The sequence below is a fragment of the Hemiscyllium ocellatum genome, chromosome 26 (assembly GCF_020745735.1).
Source record: "Hemiscyllium ocellatum isolate sHemOce1 chromosome 26, sHemOce1.pat.X.cur, whole genome shotgun sequence".
Classification (NCBI taxonomy): domain Eukaryota; kingdom Metazoa; phylum Chordata; class Chondrichthyes; order Orectolobiformes; family Hemiscylliidae; genus Hemiscyllium; species Hemiscyllium ocellatum.
In genome coordinates this window covers 2,705,784-2,731,142 of record NC_083426.1, presented here as the reverse complement: position 1 = coordinate 2,731,142, position 25,359 = coordinate 2,705,784, and the positions used below count along the sequence as shown (strand labels likewise).

The window sequence follows — 25,359 nt, the reverse complement described above, 5'->3', positions numbered from 1 at the left end:
GAACCCACTGCCAGGGGTGGTGGTGGAGGTAGATACGATCGGGGTGTTTAAGGGACTTTTAGACAAGCACATGGATACAGAAGGAAGGAAGAATACGGACTGAGGGCGGCAGAAGGGATTAGTTTAATTTGCATCATGTTCAGCACAACATGGTGGGCCAAGGGGCCTGTTCCTGTGCTGTACAGTTTCACGGTGTGGTTGTACGGGATGTCAGTGAAGCCTCTTCTGGAATACTGTGTCCACTTCTGGGCACCCAGTTACAGGGAGGATAATATTAAATTGGAGAGGGTTCAGAAAAGATTTACCAGGATGTTGCCAGGAATAGAGGATCTGAGTTATAAAAATAGGCTGGATAGGTTGGGACTTTTTTCACTGGAGCATAGGAAATTGAGGGATGACCTTATAGAGGTTTATAAAATCATGAGGGGCAGGGATAAGGTGATGAGCAAAGGGTCTTTTCACTCAGATGGGGCTGTTCAAAACTAGAGGGGCACAAATTTTACACAGAGAGTGGTCTGCGTATCAACTGAACTGTCAGACGAACTGGTAGATGCAGGTACAGTTACAACATTTAAAAGGTATTTGGATAAGTTCATGAATAGGAAAGGTTTGGAGGGATATGGACCGACTGCATAGTTTAGGGACTAGTTTAGTTTCGGAACATGGTCAGCCTGGGCAGGTTGGACTAAAGGGTCTAGTTCCATGCTGTATGCGTCTATAACTCTATTTAAAAGTCAGTACATCGGGGTTTGGTTAACAGGAGCACAGAGTCAGGCGAGGTGATTAATTTTCACACAACACCAAGCATTAGCAGCAGCTTTGGAGAGCCCGTTATTGAAATGTCATTAAAACACGGTGTAGGAAGTTACCATGGAAGGAGGAACCTCAGACAATCGCTCGGTATCCAGTGAAGTGATTGGTTCGTTTGCCACCTGTCTGCCCAGTCTGCTAACCTTCCTGAAGCAGAGCGGTTTCACAGAAGATGTAATGAAATGATTTCCAATCACAAGGAGATTTGGTACCGAGATTAGGGAAAGTTGTGGTTGTGCAGTTAAAGCACAGAGATTAGAGAGTTAGATTTTCTGTTGAAGAGGGTTGTTTCAATTATAGGCAGTGGATAGACACTATAGTACCTTGTCTGGGAAAAGGGAAGTAATATTTGTATCAAAGAATGATGCAAGGCCATGGGGAGAGAGCCAGGCTTCCAGTTGCTTGGATTGGGAAAGCAGTCTCTTCCAGTGTCATTGTCTATAATGAGCTACCGCAGAGATTTGGATCTCTATCTATCTCACATCTATCAGGGTTTAAATGAAAACGTACGTGTCCTGGACCACGATGTACTGATGTGGGACAAGTCCGTCTATTCCGTTGTGCCGACCTTCCCACCAATCCTCAGAAGCTCGGTGATAGAGCAGGAGGCTGGCGCCTTTCTTGAAGGAGAGTTCCCGAGCTGTGCGTCCCGTGTAATCAAACTTAGCAATGGCTTCAATCGGTTCACCTTCTGCAAAGGGAGGAGAAAGGAAGGGTTTATTTCCACTCAGGACACTTCTCGCAATAAAAGTCCCTCTAATATGTGCACTGTTCTATTGCTCGGTTTATTGGACTGTCTACCTGTGGCTGCGTTTACTGTTTCTGTTTTGATATAATAACAGTGGGGTTTGAGGTTTGTCCTCTTTTCCCTGTGACCTGGTGGGTTTGGGGGCTGCTGTTGCTGCCCCTTTCCCCAGTAAATTGCTGATTATTGTAAACTGTTTGTAATTTGTCCTGGTTAATAAAATAAATAAAAATTCCAGCCATTTCACTTCCTGCTGGCCCCAGACCCTCTGGTCTCAGTTCCCTCATATCGATTCCTTTAGCAGGAGCTGCCACTGAACATTAACACAATCTCAAACTTGGCAGAGCCCTCACTTGAGGTCAAGCCAATGCCCACACATGGGCATTGCATAGACTGGGCAGGACTGAATGGCACTGAGGGGCAGTTCTGCCCAATATGCCCCTCGATGCTCACAGCCTGAGCCTTACTGAGCCTTACCCCAGCAGTGGTGGACCCATAAGACATTGGAGCAGAAAATTAGGCCATTCGGCCCTTTGAGTCCACCATTCAATCATGGCTGATATGTTTTTCAACCCCATTCTCCCACTTTTTCCCCACTTGATCCCCTTGACAATCAAAAACTTATCTATCTCTAACCCAAAAGTGAGCCAGACACCTCCCAGGCTATGTTTACATTTTGCAGCCAATGAATGAGCCAGTGACAGGGATGGGGGGCCTGTGTGGGAGACTATTGAAAGGTACTCCTATCACTGGACCCTATACCCAACTCCCTCCTTCCACTGACCATCCTGGCTTTCAGTGTGTATAGCCTACAGCTGAAAATGTGTTGCTGGAAAAGCACAGCAGGTCAGGCAGCATCCAAGGAACAGGAAATTCGACATTTCAGGCATAAGCCCTTCATCAGGAATAGCCTACAGCTGTTTGCCCCATTATGACCCCATTTCGGGGTTTGGTGAGATTTGGGGAGGGTGCTGGAGAAGCCTATGAGAGTAGGGGGATGGGGCCTCAGAGATGGTGACAGCACAATTTCAGCTTGTGACCCTTCCCCCCACTCAGGGAGCAGACATCCTGCCTCACTTTGGGTGACACCGATCTCAAGGATTTTTTGCAGTAAATGAGTTGTGGGCGGCACGGTGGCACAGTGCTTAGCACTGCTGCCTCACAGCGCCTGTAGACCCGGGTTCAATTCCCGACTCAGGCGACTGACTGTGTGGAGTTTGCACGTTCTCCCCGTGTCTGCGTGGGTTTCCTCCGAGTGCTCCGGTTTCCTCCCACAGTCCAAAGATGTGCGGGTCAGGTGAATTAGCCATGCTAAATTGCCCGTAGTGTTAGGTAAGGGGTAAATGTAGGGGTATGGGTGGGTTGCGCTTCGGCGGGTCAGTGTGGACTTGTTGGGCCGAAGGGCCTGTTTCCACACTGTAAGTCTAATCTAATCACAATGATCTTCATTGTGCGGAGGGAGAGTTCGAATCCCGATAGGAAGCTGATATAATCAGGTCAGCTGCCGTGAATTTCAGTGGAAGGTAAAGGGCGTGCTGCTTCACTCCATTCTGGGAAACGCTGTTGATTTTAAATTCCATTCCTGACTGACTTAGGTCATTCCTTCAGTGTTACTGGGTGGGAATTGTAGAGCTCACACCCTGTCAGCACTGCGCGTACCCATCTCACACAGACTGCAGTCAATCAACGCAGTGATTCTCCCACTTTCACAAGGGGCATCGAAGAAACATCAAAAACAGGAGCAGGAGCAGGCCATTCGGCCCTTTGAGCGTGCTGTGTCATTTAATTTAATCAAGGCTGATCATCTCAGTCCCCGATCCCACTTCCTCCTCATACCCTTTGCTTCCTTTAGCCCTAAGAGTTAAATCTAACTCAGATGTCACACGGCAGCAGACTACAAACCAACAGGTTTATTTGAAATCACAAGCTTTTAGAGGGCAGCTCCTTCATCCAGTGCAGTGACTGTGTGGTTTCAAATAAACCTGTTGGACAATAACCTGGTGTCATGTGACTTCTGACTTTGTCCACCCCAATCCAACCCCAGCACCTCTACATTACATTAAACTCTTTTTGAAAACGTTCTACATTTTGGCTTCAACCACTTGCTGTGGCAAAGACAGGCAAGATGTGAAAGGTTTGAAACAAGTTTTGTTGGTCCCTGTTGCAGATGAACAGCCTGTGGAGGTGTGAGGGAGGCTACAAGGGAATGTGAGTGACTCTGTGTTACCGTGTGGACTGTCAGCTTCAGTCACGGTTTGTTTTGCCAAGTTGAGGAGTCCAACTCTACATTCCTGCCTCAGTAATCATTCTGGCAGCAGTGCTGCACATTGGGCGGCACGGTGGCACCGTGGTTAGCACTGCTGCCTCACAGCTCCAGAGACCCAGGTTCAGTTCCTGACTCAGGCGTCTGACTGTGTGGAATTTGCACGTTCTCCCTGTGTCTGCATAGGTTTCCTCCGGGTGCTCTGGTTTCCTCCCACAGTCCAAAGATGTGCAGGTCAGAGGAATTGGTCGTGCTAAATTGTCCAAAGTGTTAGGTAAGGGGTAAATGTAGGGGAATGGGTGGGTTGCGCTTTGGCGGGTCGGTGTGGACTTGTTGGGCCGAAGGGCCTGTTTCCACACTGTAAGTAATCTAATCTAATTACAGCACATCGGGTGGGGCTGTACACTCCTCTCTCTTTGGTTTTCAGCGGCAGGCATGCCATTCACCAGACACTCCCCAGGGTGGATGTCAATGCAGCGTTGACATAGATCAGGGAAAGCTACATATGTGTAAAAGCCATGTGTGTAACACAGTGCTGACAGAGTCCTGAGGAAACTCCTCCCTGAAAGCTCAAGTCTTCCTGCCAATCTCTCTCCTCCATCGATGAAGGACAGCTGTTCCCCCAGTGTCTGGTTTCACAGCTACCTTTGTGTGTGAGTCCTGTGTTGATAATGATTAGTCAGCCAATAGCAGGGAGGATTAGCTAATCTGGTGATTTACTTCCTCTTCCCAGTGACCTCCACTTCTGGGATCTTGCTGTGCGATTGCTGGCTGCTGCGCCCTCTACAGTACAATCATGGTCACAAAGTGCTTCACTGGCTTGGGACATGCGAAGAGTGATTTTTATTTATTTGTCCTTAGACTAGAATCTCTACAGTATGGAATCTGGCCCTTTGGCCCCTACAAAGTCCACACCGACCCTCTGACGAGAACCCAACCAGACTCATTCCCCTACTCTATATGTACCTCTGACTAATGCATCTAACACTCTGGGCAATTTCCCATGGCCAATTTACCTAGCCTGCACATCTTTGGACTGTGGGAGGAAACCGGAGCACCCAGAGGAAACCCACACAGACACGGGGAGAATGTGCAAACTCCACACAGACAGTCACCCAAGGCTGGAATCGAACCAGGGGCCCTGGCGCTGTGAGGTAGCAGTGCTAACCACTGATTGAGACCACGGGCATTCTGTACACATCCAAAACAAAAAGCAAAATCAACCAAGATCTCCTCCCACCGTCTTCATCTGAGCAGAGTCCTCTGGACCATGGGGACTGCATGTGCTGTGGGTCAAGGGTCACCGACCACGGACAGTGTCTCCGGAGAAAGGAGAAGTTATTTAGGACCAAGATGAGAAGGAATCCCTTCTCTCAGAGAGCTGATGTCTCCTGGGAAATCTCTACCCTATGGAGGCTCAGTCATTGAAAATGTTCAAACAGAGACTGATCAATTCTTGCCAAAAACCCAGAGGAACAGAGAGTATGCAGGAAACTGGCTTCAAAACCGAATGATAGAATGGACGCAAAAGGCTGAATGGCCTTCTCCCCTCCTGTCTTGTATGATCTTGTGAAGGGAGTGGAAGCACTGGATGGTTTTTCCTTTCCCCAACACAAGGGTGCGCTCAATCTCCACCCACACCCTTCACTTCACCCCCCCTGAATGGGACCCAGTGAACTCAATGACTGAACACTAGAACGTCCCCCCCGCTCCACCTCTGTCTGGATTAGTTACCCCCCATCCCCGCCCAGACTTCCTGAACATCAGAGTCACACTGAGCTGAACCTCTGCAGCTCTCACATCCCAACGGGGTGAAGGGTTATGGGAGAGTGAGCAGGAACATGGACCTGAGGATGAGATGACATCAACCATGATCATAACAAATGGCAGGGCAGGCTCGAGGGGCTGAATGGCCTCATTCTATCCTGCTGGGAGGAAGTGAGGACGGCAGATGCTGGAGATCAGAGTCGAAGAGTGTGGTGCTGGAAAAGCGCAGCGGGTCGGGCAGCATCCGAGGAGCAGGAGAGTTGACGTTTTGAGCTTTTGTTGGAAACGTTGACTCTCCTGCACCTCGGATTCGGCCTGAATGGCTGTGCTTTTCCAGCACCACACTCTTCCACTCATTCTGTCCTGCTCCTAGTTCCAATGTTCTTATACTGTGCGGGGAAATAGAAGGGAGAAAGTGAGGACTGCAGATGCTGGAGATCAGAGCTGAAAATGTGTTGCTGGAAAAGCGCAGCAGGTCAGGCAGCATCCAAGGAGTAGGAGAATCGACGTTTTGGGGATAAGCCGAAAAGGGCTTATGCCCGAAACGTCGATTCTCCTGCTCCTTGGATGCTGCCTGACCTGCTGCGCTTTTCCAGCAACACATTTTCAGTGGGGAAATAGAAGGCCAACTATGGCAAGCACCCAAGAGATGGACGTAAATGAGAGTTTTAATGATAACTTTTTATTTAGTTTTGGATGTAGATGTTTTTGGGGAGTAATTTAAACCTGTGGTCTCTGGTGGGAAACTGGGAGGATTAGATGTTTTTAAACATGGTCTTTCTTCACATTCCAGTGAAGCGAAAGCAGCTGAGAGCCTTGATCAGATTGTGTTAAAATCAGTGAGAACGTTACCTTCTACACCAGGAAGGGATCATGTCTGCTCTGGTTGCTGAGTTAATGATCATAGTGTCGCCACCTGCACACTTTCACATACACACACCCCGACTGCCAAGTGACGGAGCTAGACAATGGGGAACGGAACAAGGCTGAGCACACTAACTCATTCTCCAGCAGAGGAACTAAAGAACACAAGCCATGTTGTAGGAAGGTGACCCTTTCCTTCAGGGCAGGTCAACAAGATGAAAAATAGCCTTGTTCGTGCTGTTGAACTGCACGTCAGAGCATGACAACGCCTCAGTGTAGCGTGACAGTGCGATCAGAGTCACCCGAAGCATCAGAGACTCTCTGAAGCACACACAGTTTCAGCGTGATTCACACACACGCCTGACTTACACACGCGATTCATCCATACACTCCTCCAACCGAGCTGAGGTACACAGTGCCAAGAGCAGGAAGGATGGAGGCTGGAATTCCAACTATTCCCGCAGATTTCACCGAGGGAAAATGTATAATTCTGAATCCACCACGGCTTTAGTAAAACAAAAGGGAAACAGCTTTGAAAGATCAAATCCCTGCCCTCCGCGCCCCCCCCCCCTCAGTAACTGTGACAGGACAGCTGCACTGCAGACCCCCGTGGATCAGTGTGATACTGAATATTCCCGGCTCCTCCTGTGACTCAGCCACTCGGCCAAGTTGTGCAGGAGGCTCTGGGGGATGGGGCAGGTTCAACCGTATAGCAATCCTTCCAATACAACAACTTGCATTGATATAGGACATTTTGTGATGTTTAAAAAGCCCAAAATGGACGTAAATCAGCCACAGTTTGGCACCAAGTTACATACAGAGGTATTACAACAGGTGACCTGAAGCAAAGGCAAAACTGCTGGGTATTAAGCTGCGACTGTGGTACGTGTACGGAATGAGCTGCCAGAGGATGTGGTGGAGGCTGGTACAATTACAGCATTTATAAGGGAACTGGATGGGTATATGAATAGGAAGGGTTTGGAGGGATATGGGCCAGGTGCTGGCAGATGGGACTAAGATTAATTTAGGGTATCTGCACAGTATGAGGGGTCTGCTTCTGTCTCTCTGACTTCATGGCTTAAAGGAGGAGTGCATAAAGTAGGTTCCGAGAAAGAATTCAAGAGCTTTGAGCTTAAGCAGATGAAGAGACAGTCATCAGGAGATGATGGGAGTTGAGAGTCTGTGGAATTCTCTTCTCCGGAGAAGTGTAGAGGCAGGTCACAGAGTTATAGAGTCATACAACACGGAAACAGACCTTCGGTCTTACTCGTCCATGCCGACCAGATATCCCAATCTGATCCAGTCCCACCTGCCAGCACGCGCCCCATATCCCTCCAAACCCTTCCTATTTATACACCCATCCAAATGCCTCTTAAATGTTGCAATTATACGAGCCCCCACCACTTCCTCTGGCAGCTCATTCCATACACGTACCACCCTCTGCGTGAAAAAGTTGCCCCTCAGTTCCCTTTTAAATATTTTCCCTTTCACCTTAAACCTATGTCCTCAGTTCCCAGACCCTGGGAAAAAGACTTTGGCTATTCACCCTATCCACGCGTCTCAAACCTTTGTAGGGAACATCATTAAGGCCGAGTCAGAATCTTGACTATGAAGGGGTCAAAGGTTATTGGGGGCAGGCGGGAACGTGACGTTGATGCCACAAACAGAGCAACCATGTTCTGACTAAACAATGGGGCAGCTCGAGGGAGGAAGCTGAGAGAGAAGTGACCTTATCGAGGTTTATAAAATCATGAGGGGCATGGATTGAGTGAATAGACAAGGTCTTTTCCCCAGGATGGGCGAGTCCAAAACTAGAGCGCACAGGTTTATGGTGAGAGGGGAAAGATATAAAAGGGACCTACCTAAAGGGCAACTTTTTCATACAGAGGGTGGTGTGTGTATGGAATGAGCTGCCAGAGGAAGTGGTGGAGGCTGGTACAATTACAGCATTTAAAAGGCATTTGGATGGGTATATGAATAGGAAGAGTTTGGAGGGATATGGGCCAAGTGCTGGCAAATGGGACAAGATTAGTTTGGGATATCTGCTCAGCATGGACGGGTCTATTTCTGTGCCGTTCATCTCTCTGACTCTAAGTGCCCTATTCCTACTCCTAGTGTGTCCAGGTGATAACTATTCACCCATGGCCTTGTTCAGATTGGACGAGGGTCTCAGCAGCAGACAGACTGAGATGGGGCTGGAAACAGTCAGGTGGAAATCCAGTGAAAAACATATTCACCCATTCTGCCAAAAGTTCCAATTCCCTCCTCCACAACTCAAAACAGAAGCCTTCCCTCAGCAAGATTCTTGAGGACCTGACAGGGGGCGATGCAGAGAGAGTGCTCCTCACTGTGGGAGAGTCTAGGACCAGTGGCCATCATCTCAGAACAATGGGTCGTCCATTGAAGACAGAGATGAGGAAGAATTTCTTCTCTCAGAGGGGAGTGAATCTGTGGAATTCTTTACTGCAGATGCTGGGTCATTAAGGCTGAGAGAAACAAGGTTTTAATCAGGAAAGCAACCAAGGGTTATGGAGACAAGGCAAGGAGGTGGAGTTGAGGATCAATCATGAGTTCACTGAATATCAAAGCAGAGTTGATGGGCTGAATGGCCTACCTTTGCTCCTTTGTCTTAATGTCATTGCTTCTTTACAATCATCACCTTCTCTCTGACTCTGGGCTGACCTGTCCCCAGTGCTATGGCTCGTTAGGTTGAGGCATCTCAATTAAAGAAAGTTCCTCTGAGAAACGGCCTTTTCCCCTTTCCTGCATGGAGCCAGGAGCTCTCTACAAGAATCTCGAGTCTGGGGCAGTGGGCTGAGTTAAGTGACATCGCAGGTGGATGTGGAAGGAACCTGTGCTCCCAGCTCATTGCAAATTACAACCACACAGTCTCATTGCCTGGAGGTGTATTCCCCATGGAAACGATGCCTGCAGCACGGATACATTGGAGACAAAGAGCTGACCTTGCTCAGGAAGCTGATCAAGCTCAGGGCATCGGAACGTTTCACAGCCACGGGTTGTGAGGCTGCGTTGTCCAATCCCAGCCCTGCCTTCCTCCGTGATTCCAGTCCTCCAGCCTCACTATAAACTCTGTTAAGATTCCCAAACCGGGCATCCTGAAGAGGCACTGCACCAGCGGTAATGTCTCACTGCAGGGAACTCGGGTAAACTTTGAAGTGTACGTACAAGTCTTTTCCTGTGAGTGAAGCAGGCTGAACCCATTGCCCTCAGATTCTTGGCTCAGTTTCACTGAAAGGTTTAACCTGACAGCAGCTGATGTGCACACACTCCTCACGTTAATGCAGCATTAAACTCTTCCTGCTGACAGGACACCCTTGAAGTTCTCCCCTTTTTGTTTTTGTAAGTGGCCTTTGCTCAATTTCATGTGCTTCTCATGCAAGGGCTTATCAAGGGAGAGGGTACACATGATTATTTTAACCTTCTCTCACCTAAACATGAATCATCCCTCCCCTCCCCCCACAAAAAAACATTTAAAACAATGATTCGGGGTCACAGTAACATAAGGAACAGAAAGCCATTCGGCCCAACAACCTTCTCTGCTATCTCAATCCAATCACAGTTATTCTATTCCTCACTCCATTGTTCTATATCCTACAGATCCTGGCATCAACAAAAAAAGTCTGTTCTCTGTTTTCAGTTGACACCAGCACCTCGGAGGTTTTTAGGGGTCGCTGAGGCGAGAGGGTGACCTGGCCGTTCCGGTTCTGCTCCCTTCCACATGAAATCCAACCCAGACACGGGGGCCCACAGATGATCTCCGGCCTTCAGGAAAAGTGGGAGCAGATCCCAGGAATTTGTGACCGTCGAGCCTGGTGTCCACCTCACTGCCTTCCACTGACCACACAATGGCTCGCTCCTGATTGCCTGGCTCACTTTGGGAATTTCTGCCACAGGGAATGTGGGGAGCAGTGGGATTTGTTTCGGGCTATCAGCAAAGACACGATGGGCCAAATGGGCTCTTGAACGGGAAATGCCTTTGGAGGCTCAGAGAGCACAGCTCCACTTGGGTAATGTGGCATCTCAGGGTTGGGCCAGTGGGCAGTGAACTGTTTGGTGGATGTGGATTAGTCAAACACTGGGTTCATGTATAGAATAAGGAGATCATTGAACTGTATCAGGTATAGCAGCTAAATAAATAAATGGAGGCCGTGAGTCTGACTAACTCCTTGCATCATTGCCAGAACCTGCAGTTTATTTAAGTTTATGAATGGCATGCAGTCTGTTCCCTCAGTTGCAATGAAACTGGTGCTAAGCAGAAAGAGGAGGAGAGCGAAGTAAATATTACCAAACTCACAGACATTCACACAGTATTCCTGTTTCCCTGTTAATGCTGCAGGACTTACTCTGGTCAGGAAGTGAGTAATCCCAGTCAACAATCCCTCCTCTCCCAGCTTGCAGGGTCCACACATGGGAAAGACCTCTTTAAGGAATACAGGACAGCAGCAGGACATTGCACAGCACAGCAGATAGAGGAGGGGGCAGGACGGAGGGGAGCGGTGACTGGTCGCCAGCTCTATCTTTTTTGGGGATGGCCAATCAGCAACAGCTCACATTCCCCGATAGACAGCCTGAGAACACAACACTGAATGGCAGGTCTGGAGAAAGCTTGTGATGACTAACAGAGATGAATATCCTGCATCATTAGACTAACAGTTTGCAAAGTTGCTGCTGTGATGAAACGCTGCAAACATCAACACACCCAAAGGACTCCTGTAAATACCAACGCACCCAGGGACCACCAGTACATATCCCACCCAGCCAAAACTCCTCCATCACAACAGGATCTGCTACACCCACCTCAGTGATCCAGAGGTACTATTCTGGGCTCACATTTTCCATATAATTTAGAATACTTATATATACATTGTGATCTATATGATACATAAAATAACTTGGATCTACAAAACATCATGTTGAAGCCATTGCAAGTTACTTCAAACAGGTCAAGTCAGCAGAGCTTAATGAGAAAGTACCAGCAAATTTAGAATTAGAAATTTTATAGTGTGGAAACAGGTCCTTCGACCCAACAAGTGAGCGGCACGGTGGCACAGTGGTTAGCACTGCTGCCTCACAGCGCCTGAGACCCGGGTTCAATTCCCAACTCAGGCGACTGTGTGGAGTTTGCACGTTCTCCCCGCGTCTGCGTGGGTTTCCTCCGGGTGCTCCGGTTTCCTCCCACAGTCCAAAGATGTGCGGGTCAGGTGAATTGGCCATGCTAAATTGCCCGTAGTGTTAGGTAAGGGGTAAATGTAGGGGTAGGGGTATGAGTGGGTTGCGCTCTGGCGGGTCGGTGTGGACTTGTTGGGCCGAAGGGCCTGTTTCCACACTGTAAGTAATCTAAGTAATCTAATCTAAGTAAGTCCAGACTGAGCCTCCAAGGAGTAACCTCCAAGGATATATATACATATCACTGACCAAGGCAACTAATCTATACATCCCTGAACACTACCGGCAATTTCCTACGGCCAATTCACCCGACCTGCGCATCTTTGGACTGTGGGAGGAAACCAGAGCACCGGGAAGAAACCCACGCAGACACGGGGTGAATGTGCAAACTGCACAGACAGTCACTGAGGCTGGGATTGAACTCGGGTCCCTGGTGCTGTGAGCTAGCAGTGCTAACCACTGAGCCACAGTGCTGCCCTACTGCAGCTGCTGGAATCTGTACTAAAAACAACAAATGCTGGAAATCACAGCAGGTCCTGAGGAAGGGTTATACCCAAAATGTTGACTTCTCCACCTCCTGGTCTACTGTGTTCGTTCAGCCTCTGCCTGCCTATTTTGGAGATCACAGCGTGTCAGGTAGCATCCATGGAGAGAGAGCAGGCAAATGTTTTGGGTCTGGATGACTCCTCATCAGAGCTGATGGGAAGTGTGGAGAGGACAACATTTAGTTGGGGGACGGGTTGGTGGGCTGTAGAGTGCTGGTGGAGAAAAGATGTTGATAGCTCAGAATAACTGATCAGAATGTGAGAATGGCAGAACAGTGTGTGTCTAACCGCCAGCTTGGAAACAGACAATCCCACTGGGGTGGAGGGAGGGGAGAGAGAGACGCCATGGTGACTGGGAATGTAACAGGTAAAGCTGAAAGAAAGGGAAGGAGTGGGACTGGGTTCACAATCTGAAGGGGCTGAACTCAATATTGAGTCCAGAAGCCTGTAAGATGCCTAGTGTGAAAATGAGATACTGTTCCTCTAATTCACTGGAACCCTGCAGTAAGCTGAGCACTGACATCTCGACAAGTGAGTAGGATATTGTGTTCAAATGATTGGCTACAGGAAGGAACTCTTTGAACCACCAACATCTTTTCTGCACCAGCATTCTACAGCCCAACACCAGCAGCACCACACCACCCCTCCACACTTCACTGCGGTCTGCTGAAGAGACTCGAAACGTGACGCTAATGAGATCGTTGCTTCAATCAGATGCTAAAAGTTCAACACCTTTAGGACAAAGCAGTCCTCTTAATCAGCATCCTGTCCACTACCTTCAACATTCACTCCGTCCATCACTGACGCTCGGGAGCAGCAGGATGTCCTGTCTACAAGATGCACTGCAGCAACTCACCAGACTCCGGAAATAGCATTTTCCAAACTCACGGCTATGACCATCTAGGGCAGCAGAGAGATGGGAACATAACCCCCGAGCCATTCACCATCTGACTCAGAAACATATACAATATTCTTCACTCAATCCAAAATGTTAGCTCTGTTTCTCTCTCCACAGATGCTGCCAGACTTGCTGAGTTTCTGCAGTAATTTCTGTTTTTGTTTTACAGCAAACTTTGTTTTAACCAGCACCTTAGGAACCGGCATTCTCAATAAACCAGCAATAGTTTTTATAAAAAATACTGGACATTTACTGCATTGTCGTGATGTCTGTGTAGTCGGTTGAGGGTGAGTGAGTAGCTCTCTGCTGCTAAGTTTTAGATTAGATTAGATTAGATTCCCTACAGTGCGGAAACAGGCCCTTCGGCCCAACAAGTCCACACCGACCCTCTGAACATTAACCCGCCCAGACCCATTTCCCTCTGACTAATGCACCTCATACTACGGGCAATTTAGCACGGCCGATTCACCCGACCTGCACACTTATGGACTGTGGGAGGACACGGGGAGAATGTGCAAACTTCACACAGACAGTCACCCAAGGCTGTAATCGAACCTGGGACCCTGGCACGGTGAGGCAGCAGTGCCAACCACTGAGCCACCGTGCACTTTAAAGCAACACTGCATTATGATTTTTGCTGACAATAAAGTATACCAGTGACGTGTACACCCCCTGCATTACATTTCTATTCCTTAGTGTGGGTTTTTACATCGATAATGTGGACCTGTTGATTATCTGGAATATTTGATGAACCAGCACACTCCTGGTCCCAAAGGTTCTGGCTAATAAAAGATTTTCTGTGTATCTGATTCCTTCTTGATTTCAATGTTTTCCCTCAACAGCTTCCTGAGGCAGAGAATTCCCCCGGCTCCCCACCCTTTGGGTGAAGGCATTTCTCCTCATCTCAGTCCTGAACGGCCTACTCTATATCCTGAGACTGAGAGCCCTGGTTCCCTGGGATTGGGCTTCCTGTGGTTACTCTGTCGGGCTGTAGTAGAAGTTGGTAGATTCTCATTTTTGTAGGTTTGTAGACACCCCTCTAACTCAGCAGCTGAAGCCTGGGGAATGGGGATGTGACAGACTGTGGTTACAAAAGCAGCAATGTTATAGGAAGTCCTTACACCTTCAAAGTGCCCAGTAAACGTTACACCATCACAGCCTCACTCTCTCTCTAACTGTCGGGTGACATTTTGAAATACTTCACTGAGCAACACTGTGCAAAGTTGATTTTCAACTCAGGGTCCGATGTCTATCACAGTGCACGACAGTTCACTGGCCATTACCCAGATTAAAGCACTCCCTGAGCCGTTCCCTTGGGGAGTCCCCGCTTCCCTCAGGAGCCCAGTCCCTCCGTGAGCGATGGGAGAATAAAACAGACCGTACCGTCTTCGCTTGTATGAGGTTCGGTTCCAACATCTTGCCCAACATCTTCGACAGAGGCGGGGTCTCCATGAGGGCTCTCACTGAAACAGAGAAACACATGGAAATGAGAATCCAAACCGGCCTTTGGTGTTCAGGTGGACAGGTGAGTGTGTGCAGGAGGGGTTAGGTGTGAGTGTGTTTCAGGGAGGGGTTAGGTGTGAGTGCGTGCAGGAGGGGTTAGGTGTGAGTGTGTGCAGGAGGGGTTAGGTGTGAGTGCGTGCAGGAGGGGTTACGTGTGAGTGTGTTTCAGGGAGGGGTTAGATGTGAGTGTGTGCAGGAGGGGTTAGGTGTGAGTGTGTGTCAGGGAGGGGTTAGGTGTGAGTGCGTGCAGGAGGGGTTAAGTGTGAGTGTGTGCAGGAGGGGTTAGGTGTGAGTGTGTTTCAGGGAGGGGTTAGATGTGAGTGTGTGCAGGAGGGGTTAGGTGTGAGTGTGTTTCAGGGAGGGGTTAGGTGTGAGTGTCAGGGAGGGGTTAGGTGTGAGTGTGTGCAGGAGGGGTTAGGTGTGAGCGTGTGTCAGGGAGGGGTTAGGTGTGAGCGTGTGTCAGGGAGGGGTTAGGTGTGAGTGTGTGCAGGAGGGGTTAGGTGTGAGCGTGTGTCAGGGACGGGTTAGGTGTGAGCATGTGTGCAGGAGGGGTTAGGTGTGAGCGTGTGTCAGGGACGGGTTAGGTGTGAGCATGTGTGCAGGAGGGGTTAGGTGTGAGTGTGTGTCAGGGAGGGGTTAGGTGTGAGGGTGTCAGGGAGAGGTGTCAGGGTTCATTCCTGATGAAGGGCTTATGCTCGAAAAGTCGAATTCCCTATTCCTGAGATGCTGCCTGACCTGCTGTGCTTTAACCAGCAACACATTTTCAGCTGTGATCTCCAGCATCTGCAGACCTCATTTTTTACTCGGTGTCAGGGAGAGGTTAGGCGTGAGTGTGCCAGAGAGTGTGAGCAAGGGGGGAGCGAGGTCTCTTCCCCATTGGGGCAGTTGTGGTGAATGTGGCTTTGAGTGAGGATTTGAGGCCCTGAGCCATCCTGCAGACACAGAGTGTGTCGCCAGGTCACGGGCCCAGCGAGTCTGGGGAGGTGGAGTCGGCACTGACTTCAAATAATTCCATGTCAATTCTCCCCAAACCCAGATGGAGCAGGACTGGCAATTAACCAGCCTCTCCCTTCGGGAATGAGATTGGGAATTGGAGAAAGAGAGAGAGGTCAGAAAGGGGAAGTTGGAGCGGGGAGCAATGGAAATGGGATGGAGGGTGAGGCTGGTGTTTGGAAGGGGATGATATTGAGTTAACCCTACATCTCAGAGACTAATAATGTCATCAGGTCCCACCCTCGGAATGTTAATCTAGCTGGTCTTCTGAGCGAGCGCTTGTTAATTGTCTAAACTGCGACAGTAAGAGGATGGTGGGTTGGACCTGAGGAGGGTAAAGTTTCTAAGTTGAACCTGGCCTTTCGTTCATCCGGTCCTGCAGGGTCACCTCCACCTACATCCCCCCATTCCCCCGTCCCACAACTGGCCCCACCAGCTTTGAGCCTAACTCCAGTCACCACGACCGAGATGTGAGGTCATTTAGCGGGAGACCCTGCATTCTTATATTGTTCAGCTCTGCAGTGTCTGAGGAACCGGAGCCAGGGACACTGACATGTGCACACGGGGACACACACAGACAGACGCTGCACACAGAAGCGTGCATACACAAGACACACGCACACATGGACACACGCACGGCCATACACACATGGTCATACACGCACACAGATACATACACATATGGTCATACACTCACACCTAACCCCTCCCTGACACACGCTCACACCTAACCCCTCCCTGAAACACACTCACACCTAACCCCTCCTGCACACACTCACACCTAACCCCTCCCTGACACACACTCACACCTAACCCCTCCCTGACACACACTCACACCTAACCCCTCCCTGACACACACTCACACCTAACTCCTCCCTGAAACACACTCACACCTAACCCCTCCTGCACACACACACACACACCTAACCCCTCCTGCACACACTCACAGACATGGGAAGACTCACCAGTAATCCTCTGCTGTCGCCCCCTTGTCATACACAGGCCCATCCAGCTCCTTCGGTCCAGGGAAGATGTTGTCATGCTGCAGGATGATGGATTTGATGAGTTCATTAACGTGAGCCTGACAGGAGACTTGGTCATGGCCTTCAGGCACTGACATCAGGGTAGGTCCAAAACAGATGGCCAGGTTATAGGGATCCATCATGTTCTCCTCACTGAACTGCGATAAGCTTCAAAGAAACAAACAAAACCATCACTGTCAGAAAATGACACCTCTCCATCAGCAAAGTCAGCTCCTGAATATGAAAGGTAAGATGTTTGGGGGGTGTTATTGAAAACTAATGGGGGGGCACTGCCACTGAGGTCCAAGATGAGGAGAATTGTCCTTTGACTCAGATAGTTGTGAACACCTGGAATTCTCTACCACAAAGGGGGTGGCTCCGTCTTGGAGTATGTTGATGATAGACCTGGATGGGTTTCTGATTGCCAGGGATGTACAGGATTATGGGAATGGGGGTGAGTAAATGGCATTGAAATGTTCACCTACTTTATATTGAATGGAGGGGCAGGTTCAATGGACTGAATGGCCTCCTCCTGGTCTGATGTTCCTATTCCAGCCTGTGAGAAACTTGCTCAGTGTTGAGGCCTTGCCATCAGAGACTGGGAATCTCTTTAGGAGTGAGACTTGAACTTCTAAAGGGTTTTATGATCACAAGATAATTTCTTCCATTGTTCTTCCACAGAAACTGGTCATCATTGGGTGCGGCCAGTATTTGCTGTCCCTTCTAACTGATCTTGAACTGAGTGGCTGAATCGGTGATTTCTAACGGCTGTGGGTCTGGAGTCACGTGTAGGCCAGATCAGGGAAGGACTGTATACTTGCTTCCCTAAAGGACATCCATAAACCAGATGGGTTTTCCAACCATGGTTTCATGGCTATCATTGCCATACTCAGGTGCCATGGTGAGACTCTAAATCCTGTGCCCAGGACCCTCTGTATCAGTAATACCCCATGGCAACACCACCCCCACCCGAGACCCTGTCTGATCTCATCAGCAGAGACACTGGATACTGTAGCACAGGGCCATCTCCCCCAGTAACCCAGACGGTAATCCCTGAGCTAACATGACTGGGAAGTGACTCGCTCCTCACAGTCAGCCTCCTGTTTGTGTGAGCTTGCTGGGCACAAACCAGGTTACATTACATTGCAGACAACAATTCGCTGACTGAAGCTGCTGGAGGAGATGAGGGGGGACCAGTGACCCAGAGACGCAGCATCATGTTCATGGGGGCAGCGTCTGGAATCCCACCATCACAGCGGGCAAAACTGCAATTCAACCAATCAAATGGAAGTGACTCTCAGTGATGGTCACAACCGAAACTATTACCAATTGGTGTAAACACTCAACTAGTTCACTAATGTCAGAGACCGGGAACACACTCACAGACCAGGGAACACACTCACAGACCGGGGAACATCACTCACAGACCGGGGACCATCACTCACAGACCGGGGACCATCACTCACAGACCGGGGACCATCAGTCACAGACCGGGGGACATCACTCACAGACCGGGGACGTTCCCGGTCTGTGAGTGATTGTCCCCGGTCTGTGAGTGATGTCCCCCGGTCTGTGACTGTGTTCCCGGTCTGTGACTGATGTTCCCCGGTCTGTGACTGATGGTCCCCGGTCTGTGACTGATGGTCCCCGGTCTGTGAGTGATGGTCCCCGGTCTGTGAGTGATGTTCCCGGTCTGTGAGTGATTATCACTCACAGACCGGGGAACATCACTCACTGACCAAGGAACATCACTCACAGACCGGGGAACATCACTCACAGACCGGGGAACATCACTCACAGACCGGGGGACATCACTCACAGACCGGGGGACATCACTCACAGACCGGGGGACATCACTCACAGACCGGGGGACATCACTCACAGACCGGGGGACATCACTCTCACACTGGGGACATCACTCTCACACTGGGGACATCACTCTCACACTGGGGACATCACTCACAGACCGGGGAACATCACTCACAGACCGGGGAACATCACTCACAGACCGGGGAACATCACTCACAGACCGGGAACATCACTCACAGACCAGGGAACATCACTCACAGACCAGGGAACATCACTCACAGACCAGGGAACATCACTCTCACACCGGGAACATCACTCACAGCCCGGGAACACAGTCACAGACGGGAACATCACTCACAGACCGGGGGACATCACTCACAGACCGGGGAACATCACTCACAGACCGGGGAACATCACTCACAGACCGGGGAACATCACTCACAGACCGGGAAACATCACTCTCACACCGGGAAGATCACTCACAGACCGGGAACACACTCACAGACTGGGGGACATCACTCACAGACCGGGGAACATCACTCACAGACCGGGGACACAGTTACGGACCGGGGAACATCACTCACAGACCGGGGAACATCACTCACAGACCGGGAACATCACTCACAGACCAGGGAACATCACTCACAGACCAGGGAACATCACTCACAGACCAGGGAACATCACTCTCACACCGGGAACATCACTCACAGCCCGGGAACACAGTCACAGACGGGAACATCACTCACAGACCGGGGGACATCACTCACAGACCGGGGAACATCACTCACAGACCGGGGAACATCACTCACAGACCGGGGAACATCACTCACAGACCGGGAAACATCACTCTCACACCGGGAAGATCACTCACAGACCGGGAACACACTCACAGACTGGGGAACATCACTCACAGACCGGGGAACATCACTCACAGACCGGGGACACAGTCACGGACCGGGGACATCACTCACAGACCGGGGAACATCACTCACAGACCGGGGAACATCACTCACAGACCGGGGACACAGTCACGGACCGGGAACATCACTCACAGACCGGGAACATCACTCACAGACCGGGGACACCGTCACGGACCGGGGACACCGTCACGGATCGGGAACATGGCTCACAGTCTGACAGCTCTCGGACACAGGAGCACACCCTGAGCCAGTCGATGCAGCAGAACCCAGCTGATACAGTTGCAATCAAGGTATTGTTCGAGATGAGGAATGCAGGCACTGCTCTTGGTTGGGAGGGGGAGGTTGGGGGGGGGGGGGTTATGTTGGGGGGGGTGATGTTGGAGGGGGGTGATGTTGGGTGGGGCGAGCTGGGGAGGTAGAGGACGACCTTTGGAAGCTAGTCCTCTGGCTGGAAGTTACCATCTCTTCGGGATGTATGTGCAGTGCCTGTTTCTGACGTTCAGTTTGTGTTCTCCAGTGGTGTGAGTGTTCCTCTGTGTGAAACCCTCACGTCTCACTGGAACAGGGGAAAGAGCAAAAAACACATGGCACCAATTTCTATCATTGATCTTTCTTCACTTCTGCAGGAAATGTGATAAGAACTAGGCCATTGTCCAATCAGACACTCCCAGCATTGGCATAACATGGGGTTTAATAATAACCGGTTTATTTATTTCTGATATAGTTCATTCAAGCAGCCATTTTTGAACAGGATGATTCCAATTGCATTATATAGATAACTCTTCACACCCCATCCATAATTGTATTTCTGACTCTCCGACAGTGCAGCACTCCCTCACTACTGACCCTCCGACAATGTGGTGCTCCCTCAGTACTGACCCTCCGACAGTGCAGCACTCCCTCACCATGAACCCTCCGACAGTGCGGTGCTCCCTCAATATCTACCCTCCGACAGTGCCCATTCCCTCAGTACTGACCCTCCGACAGTGCCCATTCACTCAGTACTGACCTTCCGACAGTGTGGCCCTCCCTCAATACCTACCCTCTGACAGTGCAGCGCTCCCTCTGTACTGACCCTCCGACAGTGCAGCATTCCCTCAGTACTGACCCTCCGACAGTGCAGCACTCCCTCAGGTCTGACCTTCCGACAGTGCGACACTCCCTCAGTACTGACCCTCCGACAGTGCAGCACTCCCTCAGTACTGACCCTCTGAGAGTGCAGTGCTCCCTCTGTACTGACCTTCCGACAGTGCCCATTCACTCAGTACTGACCCTCCAACAGTGCAGCACTCTTTCAGTACTGACCCTCTGACAGTGCGGCACTCCCCCAGCACAGACCCTCCGACAGTGCAGCACTCCCTCAGTACTGACCCTCCGACAGTGCAGTGCTCCCTCTGTACTGACCCTCCGACAGTGCCCACTCCCTCAGTACTGACCCTCCGACAGTGCAGCACTCCCTCAGTCCTGACCCTCTGACAGTGCGGTGCTCCCTCAGCACTGACCATCCGACAGTGTCCATTCCCTCAGTACTGACCCTCTGACAGTGCGGCACTCCCTCAGCACTGACCCTCTGACAGTGCGGCACTCCCTCAGCACTGACCCTCTGACAGTGCGGCACTCCCTCAGCACTGACCCTCTGACAGTGCGGCACTCCCTCAGCACTGACCCTCTGACAGTGCAGCACTCCCTCAGCACTGACCCTCTGACAGTGCAGCACTCCCTCAGCGCTGACCATGCCATGTTCCCTCGATCCTGCCTCAGTTGCAATGATGTTCTGCAGTGGAGCTTTCCCAGAAGTGGTCGGAGTGGGATCACTTTGAGGTTTAAGCTCAATGTTTGTTGTATAACTTGTCAAGTCATGGAATATGAAGCTGTGTTTGAATTTCTCACAGACATTGCTGGCTGCAGCTGATGCTGATGGGAATAGAGGCATCCCGACCCAGCGAAGGAACGGTGTGTACTGGAGACAATGGGGTTGATGAGAAAGAAGTTCTCGTTTATATAAGCTGTTTAATGTCAGGCAGCGAGGGGTGAAGTGAAGACACAACAGAGGAAACAAACACCCGTGAGAGTGCTATTAATACTCACTGACTGAGGAAGGCAAACAGGTATCGCATCATGATGATGGTGGGTTTCGGCGAACACAGGAGAACCTTCCGGATTTGCTGAGCTCGGTCGGTGAGATTTTCAATTGCTGCAAAATGTGGGAACAAGAAACACGTCAAAATAAACCTGTTAGGTCACAAAAACAAAATCCACTGAGCACCTCCTTTCTCCAGACCCCAGCCTCCACTCTCCCTGGAACAATCTAGCTCCTGGTCACCTCACCCAAGGCCAAACTGTAAATCCCCTCCCCCCCCCCACCCAAGGCTGGGGGGGTTACAGTTAGATCTTAGCCCCTCCTCAGTGCTGTGCAGTACGAACAGATATCTTTAAATTTGTTCATGGGGTGTGGCTGTCGTTATCTGGGCAGGTATTTATTGGCCAGAGGGTAACTGAGAGAGAAGCACATTGTTGTGGGTCTGGAGTCACGTGTAGGCCAGACCAGGGTGGATTCCATCTCTAAATGAGCATTACCTTGGGGTTTGGGATTACTAACCCAGTAACATTATCACGGTGACACCACCTCCCCATGGGGTGCTCCACACAGATTGGTTTTCCTTGCTTACCGTGGTGGTGAGTACGGCTGAACCATCCTCAAACTGAGAGCTGCTGAAGGAACTCAGCTCCAGCATCTGGAGTTCCGCATTAATGGGAAAGGCAGAGGTAAGGAGGAGGGGAGGAGGCAGGACCTGCACACTCTGTCTACACAGGAGTAACACTGCAGGACGCCAGACATCTGACGTTTCTTCACAACCTCCAATCTTTGAAAGGCACGTTTCTGATGGTCTTGGACATTGTGTAAAGGCCTCTCATACTGTCCTCAAGTTTAACCACTGTCCACATTTAACCAACCTTCCTGGAATCACCTCATTCCTTTTACCTAGAGGACAGGGAGGGTCACAATCACCCGAACCTCACATTGAACAGAGTCCTGATGAACTCTGAAGGCAGGTTCTGCATTAACCAATCTTCCCACGCTAACGCTCCACTGTTGCTCAGCTTGCTTCAGGTTTCAATTGTCAAAAACTAATCCAACACATTTGGAATCCTTGTATTCCCAGACTCTTGCTCAATGATTCCATCACAGGAACAAACCACTGACTTCATTCACAAGTTAAAGCTTTTGCCCTTTTCTACTTCACTCTCTCTCTTGTTTATTTGCTCCATGAACACAGGAATATAGATAAAATGGTGAGATAAGAATGATTACTTCCAGACTGTTAATGGCCAGTCAATGGATGCTCCTGTGAGACTCAGCACTGCACTGAAGGTGCACATCAGCTCTGGTGAAGAGTCACCTCGACTCCAAGTGTTCACTTGCTCCCTCTCCATGGATGCTGCCTGTCCCACTGTGATCTCCAGCACCTTTTGTTATCACTGCATTAAAGGTGCTGCATGAACAAAGTCACTGTCACAGGAAGTTGTTTATACATTTTGACAGGAGACGAGTGTTGGAATCCTTGATGAGTTTGTGACTTGCCAGCTCAGAGAGCAGCTTAAAGCCGTGGATGAGGGAACGGATTGGGGCTGGGAGCTGACTGAGCTAATACCTCCTGGGACTGCTCTCAGAGCAAGACCCTTGTTGGTGGGTCTGTGCATGTGGACATTGGCTACTCTGTATGGAACAGTCCTCCAGATCCTGTGTTTACTGCATTGTTTCATGGGATGTGGGTGTCACTGCAAAGGCTGTACTGAGGGTCAGCAAGGTGGGCCTCAGAATCTGAGTTCCCTGATTGGGGCTGTTAATCTGGTCCAGTCAGGGAGCCCTGGCTGACAGATAGAAACAGGAGTGTCCCTCGAGCTGTTCAGGGAGAGGTGGGCGCCGCAGGGAGTGGAGTGCATCATTTTCCCCTCCAACTCTGTTTTGATTTACTCCCTGCCCTCCCCTTCACTGTTTGATCACACAGCATTGCCCTTTGATGTGAGGGGCACTGCTTGTCACTGGCCACCCGGGTGTTTTCCTATCTTCCTGGTGGTGGGAATTGAATAAAGATTTGTGCACCTTGTGCCTTTCACTGTGTCTCACACCTGCACCCACACATGAGGGTGGGGGAATAAATAAGCACTACTGAAAAGAGAGAAAAAAAGAAACAGGAGTGTGTGAGGTTCTGTTCACCCTGAGAGCTGGCTCTGAGGGAGCTGGAGCAGTGTCAATGACTCCCCCATGTCTTGGGGACTTGGGGTGGGACACCAGGCTCTGGGGAGCTATTTCAAAGGCACTCTCTCTCTCTTTCTCTAATTACCCTCCAATAGAGCATCTTGCTTGGCCATTTCGGGGGAAATCACTCTGTTGAGGATCTGGAGTCACCTAAAGACCTGAGCAGGTAAGAAATGGGGGTTGTTGTTGGGGGAAGCTGGGGGGATTGTGGCGGGGGGGCAGGGTGAGCGGGTGATGAGAAACGTGAGAAGGCTGTGAGCTTGGTACTAGGCCTGACTCGTGTTTCTCAATGACCAGACATACAACAGGGAGTGAGAGGCAGGTTGTCCCCATGACAGGCTGGGTTGGGGAGGGGGGTGGGGGGGTGTTGTTGGGATGGGGGTGGTGGGGGATGGAGCAGAGTTGCCTAGGCCATAGGAGAAGGAAGGCTGTTAGCTCAGTTTGGCGGAGGCGGTGTAGTTGCTGGGGGGAATAGGGAGAGGTGATTTGGAGTATTCACGTGAACTGCATGAGTCTGGGCATGGGAAGTGTGCGGAGCTCAGACGGACAGTCAGTGTTCCTCACAGGGAACAAGGAGGAGGAGGAGGAGTACACAATCTGTGCTTAACACCACAACATGCAGCTCCTATTCCCAGAGGTCGCTGTGTGTCTGCATGGGCTCTAAGCTCAGAAACAAACGTGGGTTCAGGAAGAACAGGGTCTGACCTGTTACACACTCGGGGAATGCAGTCACAGACTGCGAGCTGCAACTAAACCATCAGAACAAACCGGGTCACCTTTTATCAAACTGGATCCAAAAGAAATCAATGAGTCTCAGCTGTCAGCCTCAGGTTAGAAGGTCAGGATCCACACAAAGGGGAAATGTGAGAGAGTGGGGTAAAACACAGCATGTGGGGAGGGGAGGGAGGGGTAAAACACAGCATGTGGGGAGGGGAGGGAGGGGTAAAACACAGCATGTGGGGAGGGGACAGTGGGGTAAAACACAGCATGTGGGGAGGGGGAGTGGGGTAAAACACAGCATGTGGGGAGGGGGAGTGGGGTAAAACACAGGATGTGGGGAGGGGAGGGAGGGGTAAAACACAGCATGTGGGGAGGGGGAGTGGGGTAAAACACAGGATGTGGGGAGGGGACAGTGGGGTAAAACACAGGATGTGGGGAGGGGACAGTGGGGTAAAACACAGGATGTGGGGAGGGGGAGTGGGGTAAAACACAGAAAATGTGATATGGGGCTAATGGAGAAGAGGGAAAGTGAGGGGGAGAGAGTGAGCTGCAGAAACAGACAGACAAAGAAAACGAGGGTAATAGCTCAGCGGGATGAAATAACTCTAAAAGAGATCAAACAGCAAATTGCATTGGTCCCCTTCTCTTCGTTAACATCAAACAATGACATTAAGAAAAAGTTCCAAAATGCTAAGTCAGTGCAGAGCCTGTGCGGGATTTCTGTCCAGGTCACGTCGTGATCTAACCTCAGGTTAATGGAGACAGTGGAATATCCTGAACACAGTTCCCATTCAGGGGATGTATCTTGCATTGCAGCGAGTGAGGTCAGAGCCCTGAAATGCCAACACATTCACACCCGTTGTTTCCAGATGGTTCCAGTTGTCTGTCAGCAGTCTCCTCCTCCCAGTGACTGGGAGAATCGCCCAGCCCTGACTGCACACAGACTCGAATTTCCACAGCTGGCTGCCTTCTGCTTTTTAGCTTCAAAGACACGGTGGACAGTCTCCTGTTGTTGCTACTCGAGTGCTTGCATCTTTGTGAAATTTCCTTGA

At 50.3% G+C, this 25,359-nt stretch overlaps 1 protein-coding gene across 3 annotated transcripts in view; it reads right to left on the bottom strand.

Annotated features, from left to right (window-relative positions):
- Positions 1 to 25,359, bottom strand: part of srgap2 (SLIT-ROBO Rho GTPase activating protein 2) — a 230,400-nt gene that overhangs the window by 16,470 nt on the left and 188,571 nt on the right. For all 3 annotated transcript variants that reach the window (XM_060845267.1, XM_060845268.1, XM_060845269.1), the window contains 4 exons: positions 21,415 to 21,520; positions 16,541 to 16,765; positions 14,463 to 14,542; positions 1,321 to 1,501 (listed from right to left, as the gene is read on the bottom strand). In XM_060845267.1, the coding sequence (XP_060701250.1) occupies positions 1,321 to 1,501; positions 14,463 to 14,542; positions 16,541 to 16,765; positions 21,415 to 21,520 (592 nt within the window). The remainder of the gene's footprint in view (positions 1 to 1,320; positions 1,502 to 14,462; positions 14,543 to 16,540; positions 16,766 to 21,414; positions 21,521 to 25,359) is intronic.